This window comes from Condylostylus longicornis, unplaced genomic scaffold, assembly GCF_029603195.1.
Source record: "Condylostylus longicornis isolate FDR11 unplaced genomic scaffold, ASM2960319v2 ptg000010l, whole genome shotgun sequence".
NCBI classification, from domain to species: domain Eukaryota; kingdom Metazoa; phylum Arthropoda; class Insecta; order Diptera; family Dolichopodidae; genus Condylostylus; species Condylostylus longicornis.
In genome coordinates, this window is record NW_026577979.1 from 12,469,674 (window position 1) to 12,492,119 (window position 22,446).

The 22,446-nt window shown below is 24.2% G+C and overlaps 1 protein-coding gene across 1 annotated transcript in view; it reads right to left on the reverse strand.

Annotated features, from left to right (window-relative positions):
* Positions 1-22,446, reverse strand: part of LOC129618649 (neuronal acetylcholine receptor subunit alpha-7) — a 234,127-nt gene that overhangs the window by 110,055 nt on the left and 101,626 nt on the right. The window contains exon 3 of the mRNA XM_055533529.1: positions 18,704-18,813. Within this exon, the coding sequence (XP_055389504.1) occupies positions 18,704-18,813 (110 nt within the window). The remainder of the gene's footprint in view (positions 1-18,703; positions 18,814-22,446) is intronic.

Sequence of the window (22,446 nt, forward strand, 5' to 3'; positions counted from 1 at the left end):
TATTTTTTCAAACTGAATACTTCACAATAGGGGGGCCATGCATTGTCTTGATTAAAGTGAAACTGTTATTGACCTCTTTAACTCAAAAGTTGAAATTTTGTTTAAAATTTTTCAATTAACATAAAATTAGATTTTCATTTAAACGAACAATAGTTCGTTTAAATGAAAATCTAATTAGAAGTTGGTTCAACTTACATAAATATTCGTATAATTTCGTGATAAATCTTTTTTTTTCCAAAATTATACTTAACTTTTCACTAAGAGAACTTAATTTTTCATGCATGTTACGCCATTGAAATGTTAAGCGTAAAGTGAAAAATTATGCTGTTCGTAAAATTTCTGTCGCATAAAATTTCATGTAGTACGAAATGATCATGTGACAAAATCACATATTCCGACAAAGTTACATAATCCGACTTAGTCACATATTTTCAAGAAGCGTCACAAACTCATGTACAGTTTGTGAATTTTGAATTTTTTAGAGTGAAGGAATGTTGAGATCAACATAAGATCTGATAACTTTTTGACAATGCAAGTCATATAGTTTCGTTTGATTTAATTCCACGGATTTTTACGGCTTTAACAATTTAAAAGTTTAATTTAAAAGAAAAAAAAATTAATTTAATAATTTTTGAGTTTAACTGTTCCTATTAAAAAAAAATCTTTTCGTCTATTAATTTGTGTGTTTCTTGTATATAAAACAAAATAATGGCAAAATTTTTTTTCGGAGAAACATGATTCTCTAAGATCTTCAAAAAACCTCAACAAAATAAAAGAAAATTATTTTTTAAATTTGAACTGGCTAGAGAATACTGAATAAATGAAACATGAGAAAATGAAAACTACATACAAAAATATTTTTGTAGCATAGACAATACAAATGCATCTTTACAAATCTACTATTGCAAGCGTGTATAGTAGAAAAGAAAAAAATGTTTATTTCACTATTTTGACTGAAGATTATAAGATGTCAGAAATTATTTAATTTTTTTTCTTATTCCTTTTATTATTACATACATATAACGTACATATATTTTTCCTCAACTACTCAACTGCTATAAAATTATCAAATAAATGAGAAAAAATAATTTTGCTTTTTTTTTTATTTTTAAAAAAATATCAAAAAGGAAAATTTAATAAAGGTAACAAAAACAAAAGAACGAAAAAATAAGCACAATTTTTATAATATTATGTGTGATGTTATAATCCTCAGAGGATCAGTGAAGCTATACCCAAATCGAAAAAAAAAAATTAATAATTTAAGAAAATATGGTTGCTACTCAGACTATACGGATTCCACGAGGAATTCTATTATTTAAGGTGTAATTTTATAATTTAGAGTCATTATGGTGGAAAAGAGAACGTTAAGAATTATTTTGTTGTTATTTGGGAAGCTTTAATAAAGATTGGAATTTTTAATATTTAACATTTAATAATTTTTAAAAGAAAATTTCTAATAGAATTAAAGTGTTTCGATTGTGGGTCCGATAGTTCTAATTTGCTCGTGACGTGATTTTATCAATAAATTTACTAAATAATTTATATTATTGTTTTTAAATATTTAATTAAAAAATTAATAATATACTTTTAGAAAGAATGATTATTTTATATTTTACATTTTGTGATAAGTAAAAATTTTCAACTTTGCAAATTTGAGCTGAACTCATTTAATGTTATTTAAATAAAAAATTTTTTCTGATTTCATATCAGTCAAATATAAATAATAAATGCAGTAGAGAATAACAAAAATCCATAACTTGCGATTTTTCTTCTACATTTTGTAGTAAAGAAAAAATGATTGCCCCTATAAATATGCAATTTTTCATAAAACATGTTAAAAGTTTTTTTAAATTAATTTAAAGAGTTAATGAATTTAAAGAGAATTTTAAGAGGCAAAAGAAATTTTGTTGATAAATCTCTGGTCCTTAATAGGTAGATAATTTCATTTTTCATGTTTTCAAAACACTTAAGTCCATTTTAAGCACTTGCAATCTTAAATTATCATAAAATTTCTAATATTGAAAAGTGAATTAAAAGGAATTAATTGATTGGCCAAAAGATTTTTTTTTAATTTAAAAAATTTTCCATCACACCTTATAGAAAAAATGGAAAAAATCATAAATAAAATGGATAATTTGTATTAGTGTCTATAGTAATTACTATTTTAGCTTTAAAGGAAGAAAAAGACAATAATGAGTAATCAACGTTCAACTTTTATAGCTGTTGAAAATCTTATTAAATTAAAGAGGTTAAGAATTTTTTTTTGCCTCCCTAGTTTTATTTTCATCGATAAAAAATCAATTCACTTACTTTTTGAGATGAAAACTGATAATTAAAATTGAAAATGTTTTTTTTTTTAGTTATAATCTTTAAAAGTTTTTGTTTTTAATAAAAACGTGAAATATTTCTTTATATGTGCAATAAAGTCGAAGAGATTCGCAAGGTTATTCTTTGATTTTTAAAATTTAAAAACTTATTTTTTATTTTTAATAAATTGAGTAGTAGCTTTGCAATAAAAGTTTTGTATTTTTAATCTAAATAGAATATTGTTGTAAAATATTTAAAAGAAAAAGACTTAAAATTCAAGTGTTTTTTAAGTGTTATATTTTTAAAATATTGAAAATTTGTTCCATTTTATTATTCTTATTAATAAAACATTCTTTTATAAGATCAGAACTTTCAATACAAATGCAGATGGCATGATTTTCAAGTTAGCTTAAACTTTTTCTTACTATGGTGTTCTATAATATCTTTTTAAATAAAACCACTTCATCTTATTAAAAGAAAAATTTTGAGAATCGAATTCGTATTTAGAAGAGTAAAATTCGTAATAAAGTAAAAATTCGCTCCGCATCCGTTGTCGAACTAAGTTTACTTTCATAATTTCTTTTTGAAGAATATTGAAAGAATATCCCTTCCCGTATATCTCGCAATTTAAACCTTCTAGTACCTCAAATACAAAAAATATGTCAAAAAGAATTCAAGTTAATTTAATTTGAATTTACTTAAAAAACATCAAGAAGTAAGTTCAACTCTTCAAAAGTGAAAATTTCGAAAAGTCTCGATCTTACCCACTATATAATTTTAATATATATAATTCTTAAATATTTAGTGAGATATCAAAGCCATTCCACAAAAAATTTCAGCGGGAAAAAAATTTGTACGCCATCCCACTGGAATTCATTAATCATATAGGTTGTATACAAAATTTCTTAAAATTTCTATCTATTAAAAAATATGAGAAATATTAATCTTTCATGATACTAAAATCTTCTCGAAAAATATTTTTACTTTATATCTTTAGGCCGGTACATACGGCAGAGAATTCGTTTCCTTTTCTCCAAAAATTTAATTCTCTCCATGTTATACGAAATAAATTTAAATAAATTTGTTTCCCCTGTATTCTCTCCAGGGAAATTTATGTTGTTTTTTGTTGCATATTACATGCATATTATTCTTTTAAAATTTTGATAAATTGTAAATTTTCCAGACATACATATAATATATTTTAATATTTTATGAAATTTCCATTTCATGTTTTATTGTTTAACACCTAGCAGACAATTTACTTATGTTTGTGAATGTATACGATAAAGGTAATAAATTATAAAGTATTTAATCGCAATTGCATATATTTATGTGTTTAAGTCAATACTTAAGAAAACCTACAAAAGTCAAGATAATGGATTTGCGGAGCAGATAATTTTACGTAGAATCAACACTGTTAATCAGGTTTCTTTTATGAATATAAAAGCCATACTCTTTACTTTATAACACAATTTTGTCGAGTAACATTTCTTTCGTACTGTATAGTGTTGAAGTCACAGAAAGAAAATTTTAAACTAGAAAATACGCTAGTAAATTCACCAAAAATATGGACCGATATTTGGTCATGAATAAGGACACCAATTTCAATTTAATAAAGCTAATGCATAGCAGGTTTTTTAGTATAATTCTAATCTAAATATGGCTGGTTAGTATTATGAATTGGTAAAAAAATCTTTTAGTATAATTCTAATCTAAATATGGCTGGTTAAAATTATGAATTGGTAAAAAAATCTGGCAAATAAAAATGTAATGAAACCAAGGCGTGATTTCGACAAGTCAATTCGTGATAAATATATAAAAAGTTTTGTTGTGATACTTTATTTGAAAAATAAGAATTTTAAAAAAAATATTGCCATTCAATCTATTGAATTGCTTATGGATCATGTGCAAGCGAATTGGCAGTTCAAGAAAATATAGTATGATGTAATTAGAAGTTAATCTTTTTCATTTTGAACTGATCGATTAGAAATTTGTAGGCAAATGGATGAAATTTTTCAACATTTTAACCATCTCTTATGAAAATCAATATGAAATTTGAAGTCTTAAAATTGATAAATTGGAAATACTTATTTTTCTTAAAAAAGAAATTCATCCCCAAATGAAATTTATTGTCGGATTCCACTTCCTTTCTCTGATAACAACAATAACATGTATAAATTATTAAAAATTGAAATGAAATATTAATTATAATTGAAAATTTTTCGATCTTGTAAAAAATTGTCATATACACCAAATAATTTAATGTTTATGTAAAATATTGTTTTATATATGTATAAGAAAAATGAGAGCGTTTCCTTGAAAATTTCAACATTGTTTATTTGAAAAGGAAGAGTTCAGAATAATATTATGAAAAATAAAATGTTATAGACACAAGTCAACATAATTTGCATACAATGCACATATGCAAAAGAATTCTTTTCCTTTAATTTTCCTGTTTTCGTTATCAACAGAATTCTTAATTTGCATTTTATTTTAAACTACTTATATAGCAAAACTTTAAAAAAATAAAATAACAAAATGTAAAACAACAAATCAATTATTCCATTTAAATTTTTCTTTATAATTTTATTATTGTTACAAAATGAATATTCATATTAATATCTTTTGTTTTTCTATCTATAGTTTTAAGATTGTAGCTCTGAATAAATGGCTTAGTAATTTAAAATTTGTAATACATAACTATGTAAATGCTTGTATTGTAACATGTTAACCTACATGTATAACACACATGTTATAATTTATATATCAGAACATTATTTTGAATGTACCCTCATATGAACATGTAAAATTCTAACTAAAGTGCCTATTCTGTATGAATAAGAAATTCTTGTGTTTGTATTGTAAGACACAAGCACTTATCAACTCTTTCTTACTTATGCATGTGTGGAAGTATGTATAAAATGTTATTTACGAACCAAATTATTTATAATAAGGAAGGTATAATTTTCATTCCAAATTTGGTTAATATTATTTTGTGCAGACCATGAAGTCATTCTATGTAAATTCTGTTTTACAATTGCTAATGCAATAAAAATATTTTGGTACTCGTATGCTAATTTTTTTTATAACAATTGAGTTTATAAACAAATCTACATATAATTTACTATTAATAGTTGTCTATGGGGTGCTACTTTATGGTATTCCTTACCCGCAACAAACAGAAATGACGTTACGAGTTCTACAAATTCTTGTTTACATGAATAAACTGTAGTATTGCCAAATATTAAAATATTAGAGTGGATTATATAATAATGCAAATAATTGAATAATTTTAACCACATATGCATTTATTCAGAAGTAAGTTAATGATCAAATTGAATATTGTAAATTAATCTAATGGTCTTGCAATGAAGGCATCTTTTAAATATAAATCGGCTATAGTATAGCCCACATCAAAATTCTGTTTATTATTTTTAAAGATTTACTTCAATGTTGCCATAAAGTATTATGAAGTAAAATATCGTTTAAGGATTTATTTTATTCATTTTCCATAAAGATGACTTTAATCTATAGTTTTACTTTTATAGTAATTATCGTAAAGCAGCTAGATAAATCAAAGCATTATTGAAAGTTTAGTTGTATTTTTTATGAAACGTGTAATTTATATTCAATTATTTGAATTTAATATGCAATAATAATTAAAATTTAATCATAACATTGGATTTGATTGCATAAAATTAAATTGATTTTTCAATTCACGCTGAAAAAACATTCGACTGAAACAAATTTATTCGCGAATATTTTTTGCAATCTTCAAATTTTTTTTCTAAAGTTTTTAAGGAACAACTAAATTTAATATAGAAATGAAATCCCCGAATGTTGTGTCTAAGTATTTGTTTTATTTCTAAGAATAATTTGTTATCTGCTTAAAAGCTTTTTAAATTTAAATGCTACAGACTAAATGTTATTTTTACTTTGTTTCTCTCCCTATTTGCATGTGACATAATTGTGTTTATTTACATATGTATGTAAAATCACATTGCAACTATATGTATACATTGTACTCATGTTATTATGCATGTAGATTTATGTGTAAGTTTGTTTGTTGTACAGGAAATTAATTAATGGATTATTCATAATTAGTAACTGGTTGAGATTAAAATATGGTGGTATACACAAAAATAATAATGTAATAAAATTAAATTGTAATAAAAAGTAATATAAAACCGATAAAATATGGTTTTCTTGTTTTTCATTTTAATGCTTTTGTTTATTTTTAATTATTTTTATTTAATACCAACTGATTAATTGAAAATAGTTGGGGTGTCATATTGGTTAATGAATTAGATTTTTCAATAAATTTAATTTTAAGTTTTTAAGTAGTAGTTAATTGAATCTTATTAAAGCATATAATCGAATTAGTCATTTTGATTGATTTATTCCGAAGGAAAATAGAAATTTGTGAAATATTAAGAATTTGGCAACAAAATTTAATTTGCGTTTTTAGTTTTCATAGAGAATTTAAAAATATTTTTTAAATTCTCTATGAAAACTAAAAACAATAAATTTTCACTTCTACCTGGATTTCATTGTGCAGTATAAAACCGAAATGAAAAGTATGAAAATAATAGCAACAGTATAAAACAAAAATTTTATTTTAAAAATGCCCAATAGATGTCACTTAATTCCAATAATATTTACGCCTAACAATATTCTATTGAAGTGGTTTAAACTTTTAGTGTGTGTATTTCAGGGACAAAAACAGCCTGACTTTATTTTATGAATCTACTCGTAGTTTTTTAAAATTTCTTAATCCTTGTATTAAAAACTCAATGAATATCAGAAAAAAATTTTCATTATTTAAAATTATTCCTTATTTTAAAATGGGTTTTGTTAATTGAACAGTTTATTTAATTTCTGCTTGCCAATTTGGATTTTTTCAAATCTTACGATTATTATAAACAACGAATTTCTTCGATACCATAAACCTCTTTGAACGGCTATTAAAACATGCCTTGGAACGGTAACTAACAATTTTTCTATTTTTTATTCTTTAACTCAATTTATAATAATTAATAAACTTGCATATATTCTTTTGCTTAACGTTAAATTATGATTTGATTTAGGTATGTCTAAGCATCACAAATGGTTAATAATGACAACCAGAACATTAGAATATAATCGACGCCAGAACATTATTTCAACATTATTTTATAATCGACGCCAGAACACCAGAACATTATTTGATTTGAATATAATCGTCGCAACGATCCAGGTATCGATCTCATTTAAATAACTTTAAAAATTATAAAATATTTTGGAAGCTTTTGAAGATGTACAATATTAAAAGTCGAGTATATGGAACTGTGCAGAAATTGGGCCATTATTTTCATTACTTCAATAGTTAGATTAAATTACTTAACATAAACCAAGAAACCATTCATTTGTATGGGTGAAGTAGCTTGACATAGTCAATTACACATGTATACTCCCGTTTCACTTGTAGTTTAATTAATTAACGTTTCTATTACTTTTATTTAGTTCCACATAAAAGTATAAGTGCCTCTTTACAAATTTGTTAGTTTACACGATTGAATTTTATAAATTTTATAATTATTTTTGGAAATGAAATCTTTCTGTTTGATTGAATTTTTTAAACTTGATACAAATTGAAATTTAATTTCTTGCTCTACTTTATTCTTTAAAAAAAAATTAAGATTTCAGAACAGCATTACTATAAAACCTGATTGTAAACTTTACAATGATACTGAATAAATTATATTGGAAAATGTTAATTTCGCTCTAGAAGCGGCTTAAAGAACAATTAATAATAAAATTTCCGAATATTTTCAAACCTACAAATTTCAGACAAATACATACCATTTTAATAAACCATTTATATGAACGAGAAAAATTCCCCATTAATAAAATTAAATGATTTTTTTCCTTAAATTTTTTAATTTCTTCTGAAGTCACTCTGTCAACATATACATACAATGTCCAATATAAAGCTTATCGGTTTTTTCTAATCTATTTTATGGTAATTGCATTAAAAATGTAATTTGTTAAACTTTTCACATTATTTTCTAGTAATTAATTATTAAAAATAATTTTTCATTTAATTTTACCACCGTTTTGTCGATATTTAATTTTTTATTGTCCTTACACATACATATGTATATAAGTATATTATAATCGCATAACTAAATAATTCTTGCTTTATTTTTAATTTGTTCAAACTCAATTTCATATACAATTGAATAAAAAATGTTTCTTTTTATGTACGTAAATTTTTTTTTGTATTATTGTATTAAAAATTTTATTTCACATTTTAACAAAAACAATTTCCTGCTCCATTTAATTTAATATATTATTAAATATCTGAAATGGTATATAAAAAAAAAACAAAGAAAAAGGAAAAAATTTACAATTTATAGAAAATCTTCTACTTATGGCCTAGAAAACTTTATAAATTTTTACAATATTAAAAATTGTAATATTACAAAAGAAAATTTTATTTTTAATATGTTTTGTATATATATTATGGTATTATTATGGTATACGTATGTATGTATGTGTATATGTAAACATACATAATATATTTTAATTGTTTACGCTAATAAAATGTCATCAATTAGAAAAATAACATTTACTTTAATGTTAAGATAAAAAAAAAGACAAAACACAAAAAAAAAATACAAATAAAAAATATGACAAACCAAGAAAATTTTATTTTTCCTTTTCTTTTTCATTTTTTTTTTGTTTTTGCGAAATATTGTGCAGGAACGTTAAAGAAATGCCAACCATTTTTAGCTTATGAAAACTTCAGTTTTTTTTAATGTAAAAATAATTTCATGATGGAATATAAAATATAATTTTCATAGGAAAATTTTGATAATAAATATAGCAAAAAAACAAAAAGTAAAATCATGTCAGGGTTGCAATTTACATTTTTAGCAAGTTGTCAGTTTAAATAACTTGTAATAATAGGGATATTTTAATATAATTGTACTAAAATAATAATGATATAAAATAAATGTACTAAAATAATGAAAATATAAATTGAACTAAAATAGTAATGCCAAAGATTTGTCAGGCGGAGGAGAAACAAAAGAATGGCTCTGAAATTGAAGAAATTATTACAAAAATTTTTAACAGCTTTGCTTTGTGAAATTTAGAAATTAATCGTCTAGTTTACAATTGGGCAAGGGAGCGTCTTTTTTATTGTAATTGACTTTCATAAAATGAAAAATTTCATAAAAATGGAAAATTTTAATGTAATATCTCAAGTTATCGCATGATGGAGTTTATAAGCAGACACGATTTTGTCTACTATTTTGTTACAAATTTTACCAATACTTTTCATACAATATTTTTAATTACTTTTTGTATGATCGTTTATACAAATGAAATATTTAAAAATTTCAACAAAAGTACTAAGCTAGCACAATTGCAATACAAAATATCATCCCTGACTTTTACATTATACAAATATATCAAAATAAAATGTTAATAATATAAAGAAGAAAAAGAAGAATGAAAAGCGTTCAGTTATAACATTTTATTATTATTATTCTTATTTTTCTTTTTAACATTTTTATGTCAGTCAGCATGTCGGTTTAGTTTCTCATTTTAAAAAGTTATTATTTTTCTAGTATTTAAAAGATTTTATTATGTCTTGTGTTTTAATATTTTCCTAATAAATTTTTCTTTTCAATTTCAAAAAAAAAAAAAAACAAAGAACAAAAAAAATTTTTGTATAACAAAAAATGCAAAAGGCTAAATGTACTATTGTTAGAAATGAATCCTTGACATCAAGGACGAATTCAAAGAAGTAAATACGTATACGATATATTTTGTTGTACTAAATGTAAAATATGAGTTCAAAAAATTTTAAAATATGCAAAAAAACAAAAATAAATGAATGCTAAATGGAACTATAAATAATTTTATATACATACATACATATAAATATTGTAGGTAACCTGTTATTCCCCATTACTCAACATTACGTACATTTTTGTTAAAATGTTTATAATAAAAATTGCTCGGAATTATAATAAATAAGGTGCATTAGTAATTAAAATAAATAAATTTTTTTTATATTAAAATAGACAAATTTAATTGCTCAAGAACAAGTTATTAACATAATTGTTAAGTAATTAAGAAAATGTATTAAATGAGTTTTTCCAGGGTGCTAACATTGAGATCGACTTTTGAACAACAATTTGAGTCGAACAATTTTCAATTTCGATGGTTTTTTTAAGTGATTTTAATTTTACACAGCTATTCAATAAGTAAAGGAAAAAGTACAGTCAAGCTAATAATGGATAGTTGTAATGGCGAGTGAACTATTTGTAAATGCTAATTAGAGGTTAGAGGATTTTATATTCGCTATACTTATATTATATATGAGTAAAAAAGAAAAAGAAACGCCTAACAAATTTGAACTAAAATATTTAAAAAAATTATATAATTTGAAATTTTAGATTCATACAAAATTTTCTAGAATTTCAAATACCTTTCTTATATGGTAAACTTCTTTAAATGAGGTTTAAATATGGAGAATAAAAAATAGTAAAACTATGTATGCAACATCTCCTAGCTCTGTTACCTTTTCATAATGATTTCATTGTCTCTTAAAATAATGATGCAAAATTAATTGAATATTGAAAATTATTTCTGTCTCTAAAATTAAACTTTACAGATTTTGTATTATTAGTCAACATTTTAAATGTTTCTCTTTTTGAAAATTGTCTGCTTAACATGCAATAACGTTATTAATTAAGATTTTTCCCCAAGAGATTTCCACATTTTCAATACATTGAAAGAATTTTTACATCATAACCTTAATTCAGAAGCCTATACAAAATTTTTTATATTTTTGCGGAAATTTATTGACTAGGGAATCTCTTAAAAATTTTTAAATAATTAAATACATAATTTTAACTAAATGATTTTTAAAAATTAAAATATTAACTAATATAAATGATAATAAAATTACGTTCTTCAGTAAAAATTAAAATTTTATTAATTTTTTTTTTGAAAATTTTTTCCTTTTCCCAATTTATAATAATTTGCAATCGTATATTTTTAATTTTATATGAATTCGAATAATTTTTTTTCTTTAATTGGTTTTATATATATTTTTAGCCAAATTTAGTATGATAGTGAACATTTATAATTGAATGAACATTTAGGCCACAAATGGCGCGAATAACGATAAAAAAATTGCAGGAGAAGAAATGGCAATAAAATATCGCAGAAAATAAAAAATTAAAAAGGGAAAAAAATAGGATGTTGCGCTGTTTTTCAATCATGATAATGAAAATTATGATGTAAAGATTGTAATTTAAAAAGAAAAACTATATTCAGAAACAACAACAACAAAAAAACAATCATTTCAACAAGTTATTAACAAGAGAATGCAGTAAAAGTGAAAATCAAGGACGTTATGCGGTTGAATATTCAATTTTATGTGGAAATTAAAATGAAACAAAATATGAGTGGAAAATGAATTTTAATTTTAAATAAAAGTAAAAATATAGATAAAAATTTATTTATAGTATTTTAATTTTAGTCTTTAAGTGTTAAGTCTCTTGTATATGAAATTTTGTATTTATGTATACTTTTATTTTTTTATGAAAGATTTATGTTATGCTAATACTATCTCCTCTAATTCCTCACTTTTTATACATTTCTGATCGCTATTAGTTACTCAATTATATCGCTGCCCCAGCTTATACTTACTTGAACAGGATTTTCAAAGATTGAAATATTTTTGTCTTAATGAAAATTACTTCCACTTGTTTTGAAGTATTGTCATTCAAAGGAAATAATGTAGTCCATTGAACTCATGGATCGTACGAAATTGTGTATTCGTCTTTGACAATTTAATTCTGGGCATGTTTGGAAAAAAAGGTAAACAAATAAAAAAAACATAAAATTTTTTCCAAATATCGAATGTTTGTATTTCCGAAAGTACATTCATAACCAAAATAACATGAAATTTTTTTAGACAATTATGTTAAAATTATCCGAAATTTTCTTAAAATATTTGTATTCTAGCTATTTTTGATATCCTAACTAATGTAGTATATAGTTACATATACCTTTTATTTAGTCACGTTTCTGATGTAGAGCTTTCATTTGCCTAAAAGTGATTTCAATATTCCAACGAAATATTGCATACGTTTAGGATAAATTTTTATGTAAATATTTTCAAAAACTGTCAAAGTGAAATAAATAATGAATTAAATAGCTAATCAATTTGCAGTGTGTATTCTTCGACAGAGCTTTTAATCCCCAAGAAAGTGAAAATTATATTATTTGTGCTGCTTAAAGAAGATTGAATTAGCGGGCAATCGATTTAAGGTAATCCCTAATTTGAAGAGTTAATGTAATTCGAAATTCGGTTATAATATTTTATAATGAGAGAAACGAGTCTTCAAAACTCTGCCCTGGGTTTACAAAATTTGCGAAATTTGACACAATAATCTAACTGAAATTTTGATTTAGAAGAAATAATGTAAGATATGGAACAATAAGAAATATTGCCCACACAATTTTATCTTGCTAACTTTATAATGATACGGGTACTTTTGTTCCATAATTTTTTTTGAAACATGTCGAAAGTACAGGATTGTATCTAATTGTGATTGATCAAAATTTAAAAATATGCTTCAGCGTCTTCTCAATAAATTTCTAATTAATGTTTTTCTTAGTTAACAAAATATAAAAATAATGTCACTTTTCTCATTGTAAAAAATTAATCGAGAAATTTACAAACGCAAATATAGAGCACTGTAAAATATAAAATTGAGTTTTCATCAGATTGCGCATACTTAAATATCTCTCTTAATAAATTGAGCAAAATGTAAAGAGAAAAGCAAAAACAACCACAAATGATTATTGATAAATTTTTTAATAATTTTTTAACAGTATACAAAAGTTTAACAATAAAAGCTACAGAGAACTTATACCGACAATTTTTTATAGTCAAAATATAAAAATGCGAGATGTGCTCAAAAAAAACTACTTTCAAAATTTATGATTTATAATTTTTTACGTCACTATATTTTTACATTAACGAATCTTTATGGTATATACGATTTATTTACATGGTAATACATAAAGGGTACACACGCAAATATGGAAATTGCAATTATACGGTATGCAGTTAACCTACGCTATCAAAAAAAAAGGAACTTTGTGATATTTTTGGCTTTTATCGTAAATTTTTACGCCCACACTTTTTTTTCACTCACTTCAACAACAGTCAAACATATTTTTTTATGCACATTTGAAAATCAAACCGAGTGCATAAGAAAAGAAATTAAAAAAACGTGTGTGTGTGCATTAAAACATTTTATGAACTTTTGAAATTTTAAAAATTAAAAGAAAATTAAATTTTATTTTAAATTTTTTTTTCATTTCTGTTTTTTTGTTGTTTTTAATTAAAAAGGATAATGTTTAACTATTTAGAAACTATAGCTATAATGTTTTTTTTTATTTTAAACTTCAGTTTACTTTCAATTTATTCAACTCAAGTATTTTTTTCCACCATGATTTTCTTTTTTTAATAGTTGATGTCCGTGCACATACAAAATACAAAAAGAGACCAATTTTATTTTAATTATTTTTTTATGGGAAAACTTTCTTCTGTTTAGCACATTTAAAGAAAAAGTTTAAATGTTTACACGAATTTTATTGCATTTATGAAAAAGAGATCTTAGTTAGAACCTACATGTCATTTAGAGCAATATTTTTATTCCCACCATTTGCTTTTTATTTTATTTAATGTATGGTCGGTATCAGAAAACTACTGTTAAAATTGCAAATTCAACAACGTTCATCTGTCATCTTACAAGGGTTGCCTTTTGATTATTTCCTTGAATGATTACACACTATACCTCAAAAGGAGGAAACTGTAATAACAATTTTTATTAAAGTTCTTCTAAAAAGTTACGGGAATAACATTAGATATCTTTTTACAAAAGAATATAATGATTTATTTTATAGCATTTAATTAAATATTTAATATTAGTGAATATGTATTGTAATTTAAAAAATTTCGCCTACAAGTATGCAATAAGAGACAAATTTAATAGGAAATGCGCTGGTTTAAAAATCATTTGATTCAATTTTTTTTAATTTTTATGAATATTTCTGCACCCTTAATAATTTCTCTCTAAACAGGATAATTACATCTTTAATTAAAATAAGCAAAAAAGAAAAGAAACAACAACAAAATAGTGAAAGTACATAAAAAAAATTTATAAAGAGAACAAGAAATAGAAAAAGTTTGGAAAGCTTTAACTTGTAACCTGGCTTTGTTTTTTTTTACATTTTTGTTTAAGTTTTTTTTACCTCAGAGAATTTCTGTACTTTGTTCTACATTCTTGTAGCGCTCTTCTTTTCTCTTTTGCTAATTTACAACTAAAAGCAATGAAAAAAATTTCAGGCAAAGGTAAATTAAAAACAAAATTAAAAATAGAAACCTTAAATAACAAGATAAAAAAGAAAAGCGAATAGAAAAAAAATATTGTAGAAAACATGCATATACAAAAAAAGGAGGAAAACGGAAGATACACGAAAGGATATGAAGAAAAATTTGCACATCTCCATGATAAGCTAAAGAAAAAAAGCCATATTTTGCTATTTTAACCTTCTAAAAGAAGTTATTTGATTCAACAAAACCGCCCAATTTTTGCACTTTCCTTCAGTAGTCCAAAATCAAATGGATGTAATTCATTACTTTAATTATATTTATCATATTAGCGTTTTTAAATTTCCATTTGTTTTTAGAATTAAGTGTGACATATTAAAAAACTGAGCTTTATTCTCTAAAATTTTGTAAATATTTGCTTGCTAAGGGGAATTGCGATTGGTCCTTTTAAAAGTCAAATGTGTTCGTGATAATGGTAAAATGCGAATTTTAATAAGTAAAGGCGAGTATATTACACAGTTTCGACCAATTAATTAGATTTACTTAAATTAAAAACGTAGAAATTTATCCCGGTATTTCACGTTGTATATTACTCGTACGCAAATCTAACATTTTATTTTAGTTCGTTCTCAACGAAGGATACAACAAAAAAACAAATTTAAATTAAAATTACGATAATTGTGTTACCGCCAAACATTTTAAAAGAGAAAAATTTTTTTCCTAAACGTTCAAAACTGCGCAAGTTTAACTTCTGTCAAAGAAGTAAAAAACTGTAATACACAATGCATTTATAGCTTTTTCGAATTAATGATGCAAATAGAAGATAAAGTTCAGTAAATCGGGAGCTACAGAATTATTATATCTCTCTGACACAATAAAAAAAATTTATAGATGAAAGTTAAAAATGTAATTTAAAGCCGATTTTGTGTTATAAGATCCTATACTGTTAGAAATTTTAAAAATTTTGGAAGAAAAGAAGTGAGAATGGTTGAAATTTGCATATTATTCTTTACTTAAAATTAATTCCAGTGTCATAATAAAAATTTTGGCTATTGGTCATTTTCCTTTTTGAAAAATAGGGGTAGCTTTTAGGTATTTACACCTAAATGTTTCTGCTCATATTAATAATTTTTTTACATTGTTTTTCTTTTAATGAACAATTTTCATTTATTCCTGGAAAGTCCTTTATATGTTTACGAAAATATATGCGGAAATATTCTAAATAACAGCAAAATAAATGTCATTCTAAGTGTATGTTGATATAGAGGACCTGTTTTATTAACAATAATACATTTTGTAATGCTACATTGAAAATCCCTCTTGTCATATTCTGTTTACAAATTTTTATAATACCAAGCTCTCTCTTCTTTAATATTACATAATGTATTCACGTATATACATAGATATGATGTAGACTACGCGTAAATTATGCATTTAAACATGAGGATTCCAGGTAGTTATCTTGGTTTCTATTAATTTTTGGATAAGGTGTTCTGTTGAAGGTTTATTAGTAAATATTATAGAAAATTTTAAACAATTTTGGTAAAATTTTCATTTAAGCTTACTGTACTTTCACATATTGCTTGTAGTACTAAAACTTTAAAATATTTAAAACAAAAAAACGGAAAATCTTTACTTTAATCATAATTCCGGTCCCCGTTAGAATTCTATTCCGGCCTTGGAACACTTGGTCGTTTAATGCTTCATTTCACTTGCTTCGAATCTACGAATTAGAACATTTACCTTAGTAAATGGTTAATGTTTGTTAAATTGTAAGAGCTGAAATCCGTTTTAGAAATGCCTAGAACTTATAGATTTTTTTTATTTAAGCAATCTCAGTTTGGAGCTGAAATCTAGTTTTGCCGCTGTATTGATTTATATAATCAAATACTTTCTTGATTATTTTTGTTTAATTCTGTATAATTTTGCTGGGGAAGACTGGTGCTTCTAAAGTATTTTCCTCAAAAAGCCCTAACATTTTATTTCACTAGTAATGGTTCTATTTTTAAGCAAGATTAAAAGCTGTTCAAGATTGCATTTGAAAATATATTTAATTTATGCATATTTTTAGGCGAAAATTTTTTAATTTTCATACCTGTGACTTTACCAAATCAAAAGAATTGGCTTTTACCATTTCATTTGCTGAAAGTGCTTTAACAAACTTAATTTTAAATTAAAATATTTTTAACGTTCCATTATTTGGTAATTCATTATAGGTTTCTTAGAGAATTTCTTTTCAGGCTTTAAACGATGGAATATTAAATGGGATTGAAACAAGAAAACTTTTAGATTTTGGGACATAAAAGCTTCAATTTTAAGTATAAGAGACCAATTGTATTAAAATATTTACTGTTGAACTCACTTGGTCACCTGTACTACTCATTTTTTTAATATTCACCACAATATTTTAATAAACAACAATGCTTTTTAAGGAGCACACTGTTTTTTTTAACATTTTCTTTTTATAATAAATGAAGTAGTATATTAGAGCACTGGTAAACAACTTCAACAATAAGGACCATATAACAAAATTTTTCAAAATGCAAAAACTTTATGTATACATACAATATAAGGATAAAGCATAAAAAATAGTGAAAAAAAAACTTAAACACAAGCATAAAATCAAACCAAAATATGTAGTGGAGTAGTAATAATAGCACTAAATAGAGCCTTAGTAGAACGTCAACCTATTTTTGAATATGGTATTCACGTTTTTATAATATAGGAAGTTTTAATGAAAATTTTTGCTTTTGTCTTCATTTCTATCTTTGGTCCTTTTCTGTGGTTTGAAGAGCTTGTTTAAATTGGGATTATGTGGTTCTTTTTCATTTTAATATTTAAATACATGTTTATTTTGTCTCTATATCATGATATATGCCTAGTAAGTCAGAAGATTTTGTTGTTTGTATAAAATAAATTCAAAAACTTGTTTATTAAATTTTAAAGGTGTGTTAATGTGTTAAGTATACTGGTAATATTTTCAAATTGATAGAAAATTTTATAAAATATTAATGAAGATAGCAAGATATTTGAGACATGCTAGGAAGTAATATTGTAGCAATGTCAAAAATATAAATAAATTTTGAATAAATTTTAATAAACCTTATGAAAATTTACGAAAATTAAAAATTTTATTAAAATATCGCTTTCAACTATGCACATCAAAATTTATATTTAATTTTGATGTTTCCCTGATTCAATTTCTATCCTATAAGTTTACATAGGAAGGACTTGTTTCGCGTTAAAATTATTGATGTGAAATGAATATTGAAATATTAATTACTTCACGTAAAAATAAATATATACGGAGTACATAACGTTCATTAAGGTTTCTAGAAGGGTTTAAGCATCTTAATAATTTTATAGAATATTAAAATTTAGTTATGAAAACACTAAATATTTGAAACATTATTCGCTAGTTAAAATTTTTAGTAAAAATTGAAATTTTTATTTCACATTAAGTAGAGGCATTCAAATGCACAAAAGCTCAACCGCAACAACACATTTAGAGATAAAAGTATTTTAAATTTTTGGAAAAAATTACTTGGGGAGTCGATTGTATGTGTAGAATATTCATATTTCGCAGAAATGTCTAAATGTAAGTCAAAATGAATAATTATGCGATTTTTACCAATTAAAATAAAAGAATGATGGCTGTACCATTTTTCCAGCTCAGAAGCTGGATTCATAAAAATCTTATCACTCTCTCCAAATTCAAATACTTAAGCAAATGCACAATAAAAAAACAGAAGGATAAATTTCTTCAAATGAATTTTTAGTTTATAAAATTAATAACTTTTTTTAGAATATTTTTCTCTATTATTTTTGAAAACATCAACCGATTTGTGTACGTCTGCATTGCAATATTAATCGCATAAACGAGTTATAATTTTCAAGTCTTGTATTTTTATGTATGTGTGTTGTATTTCGCTATTATGTTAAGTGCAAAGATATATAATTTATAATAGAAAAATTGTTTTTTTTTACCTGTTGTACATAAGGACGTCTGGTTTCCACAGACGATGTGGCGGTATCCTTAAATCTTTAACACCTCCATAATCGCTAGAATTCCACCGAAGATTCATATCATTCCATTCCTGTAATAAAAAATAATAATTCAATTTTTTCTTCTAACAAAAAAGAAAATATAACACAAACTGCAATAGAGGGGGAAAAATTTAAAATAATTAAAAACTTTTCTTATGTTTGTCATTAAAACAACAAAATTACAGTAAAAATTGTAGACACTAATAACTAAATTACACCTTTAAACATTTTATAAGTTTTGTTTATTAATGTCGTATAATACATTATAAATGCTCATACACGTTGTTTATATGCATGTGTATGTAGAATAAACGTAAGTTAACATGTGAAATTATGAAAAATTTTTCTTTAAGAATTTCAAATAAGTTTTTCGGAAATATTCATTATGCACGAGATTTGAACTTGAACTTTAGTAAGAAAAAATTCTGAATTAGTTTTTATAATTTTACTTACTTATTCTGTCATTATAAACAGTGTATAATTGTAAGAAAAAAAGCAAGAGTTATAAATTAAAATTTCACTGTTACAAGGATAGTGTTACGTTACTTTTGACAAAGTAAATATTAAATGGCAGTAAAGATGTAAGTAAAAGCATTCTTATGAAACGGAAAAGGAGATTTTTATGTATAAGGACTTTGAATGGGCTGGTGTTTGAATTATACACGTCAAGAGAATTTTCCTCACCCATTCTTTTTCTATTTTATCATATTTTGAAGCGAAATTTCTTTGAAATATGAAGTAATAGAAACTTTTGAATGTATACATAGTTCAATACTAATGAAACAGTGTTGAAATTCGTTCTTCTGTTCGGCCCATATATTGATGGTGAATAAGAACTTATTGATTTCTTAACGTTGCAATTCAACTATAATTCTATGTCCAATAATACAATAACTAAAAATTTAAAAGATTTTAATTTGATATGAAACCTACATTTATTTTCTTTGTTATCTGAATTCTGAAGATTTGAAAAACTAATAATATGCTTAGGAAATTCAATACATGTCATAAAATAGATCAGCAATAGAATAGCCTACAAAGGCAAGCATCATTTTTAACACTTTTCCAAAAATTTTTTTGAAAAAAGTGCTTATTAGTTTCACTCTGTCTGTCCGTCCGTCCGTCCGTCCGTCCGTCCGTCCGTCCGTGGACACTTTTTTTGTTTACAAAACTTCTACACCCTTGAAGATAGAGAGCTAAAATTTTATATGTACATAGATCTTTACTAGAAACTTATTTCCGTAGAACAAAATTTTTACCTATCTCCCCCCCTCTAGAAGTTATACGCCCCCAAAACCCTAAAAATGGCCTTTTTTAACTATTTGTTGCAATGAAACCATAAGCATTTTTGAAATTTTACAAACGCAGAAAGGCAGCGGCTTGCTTTCCCTAGCGCGGTATACTAAATTCAAACTTTAGAAGAACAAAATGGCCATCCAAATCTACCGTTATCTAAATTTTTTTTTTTCCAAATTTTTGATGTCGTTTTTCTTCTAGACCTCAGCTTGTAAAAGCTTGAAATTTTAGGGGCTTTTAGACATTAACAAATAGTCCATTTCGTTAGCAGAAAATTTTTTTCCATCTCCGCCCCCTCTCAAGTTATCGCCCCTTGAAATTTGTAAAATTTGAATTTTTGACACCCTATATTTCCGAAATCGCACGTTTTTTCAAATTTCTATAAACGCAAAAAGCTAACGGTAAATTCCATGACATTAAAAAATATAATTATTTTCCTTAACTCACACAATTAACCCTTAAAATCGAGCATTATGTTAACCCCTTTTTATATTAATTTTTGCTTTATTTCAAAGACTGCATAAATCGTTCATCCTAAAAATATGCAATCCTAGAAAGAGTTTTGTATATGAATGAAAATATTTTTAATAGTGTGATAGGTATACATAGACTGTATTTAAAAGCAGAATTTTCACTTGTTGAAGGGAAAAGTGCTACAATACAAACCATTGGTTTGACCCAACTTTATTATAATTAATATTTCAATATTGATTTATGTCCTAATGTTCCCTTAATATTTTACATATTGCAACTATTTCAGACAATTTTTTTCGGGCACTGAGTGATGATTTGAGTGTTTTTTCTTTTTCCAGGCTTAAATGGCTTGTTTCATTTTATAGCGGTTGTAATAATTAATCTTATAATATAATATAGTATAGTGTTTTTTTTCATTAAAGACTAATTTAAAAATTACTTCAAATAAATTAATTTAAATCAAAATTTTTAACAATCTAATTTACAAAATAATGTAAACCTTGAGGATAACAAAATAAATTCCCCCAAAAATATAGAAAAATTGCATATACTTTGGCGTAGTTAATATTATTTGCTTTACCAAATTGAATTTGTGCCAACATGGTGTATTTTCAGAATCACAAACATTGTAAAATATCAAGAGCGTTATCGAACCTTTTTGAACTCTTTTTTTTCAATTTTTTTTTAACTAACATTTGAGGCGGTCGGCGTATTATCCAACATTTTTGCAAAAGTAAATTATTATATTCAATAGAACTGAAATGGCCAAAAGAATTTTAAAATTTTCTTAAAATTAAATATTTAAATATTTTAGTCGCAATCTGCTCGAAATTTTTGACAGTAGGCCACTAATGTGCTGAGCACCTCATTTTAATGTTTGAATTTCGAACTATATTCTTTACCATGTATTCTAGATACAAACCGCATGCTTAATGTTTTCGGCACTCTTACAAAAAATACAAAATGACTATTTCCTAATATAAATTTGAAAGGAATTTGACACATATTGAACGTATTACATATTGCATTATTAAATATGTTGTACTTTATTATTGTTATACTCCCGTAAGAGGAACGCATCAATTGAATTATTTAAAAAATTCATTATTTTCAAATAATTTAAAATAAAAATATTTCAAATATTAAAATTACTTTATATACTATTTAGTACTAGTTATGTAAAACTTTGTCGAGAAATTCTTTTTCCTTTCAATTTTAATGTTATAAACGTCAAAATTTTTAAAATCTGATTAAAACTTTTTTTAAGACTACCCTGTTTTATGAATATTTTTTTTTTTCTTCATTTGAAAAATTTTTACTAAATTTAAAGTTTTTGAAAATATAAACTGATGATTCGGTATAGAACTCATTTTTTTCCAAATTAATTATATTTTAAAAAACTTATACAACATGCATAACTTTACATATATCAGTCTGCTATATAGAAAAAATTTTATATAAAATTGTTGAAAAAATTATAGGAAAATGTATAGGGAAACTTATGTAATGAGTAAAAGAGAAGAAACCAAAACGAAACGAAGAAAAAGCATTTAATGTGAAAAACTTTCGAGACTGTTGCTTTCACAACTTTACTTTTCATAATTCATAAAAAATAAAGTTAAAAATGAGAGAAAAAAAAATTCCATTATGCTACTTTCGCAGTATAAAGTAAATTTCTACTTTAGAAAAACTTGTATAATGTTTTTACACTGAATTGAAAATGACTAAAATTGAGTTTTCCTCTTTCTGTTTTTTTTGTTGTTTTTTTTTTGTATGTTAAAAGTTTTCACAAAGTATTATACATTTTCTCTAATGCTTACTAATTGAAATTACGAAAATATTTTAAACGTTAACATTGAAATTTTTTTTCTCTTCTTTTTGATTTTATTTTTCTCTTTTTTTGAAAATGGTTT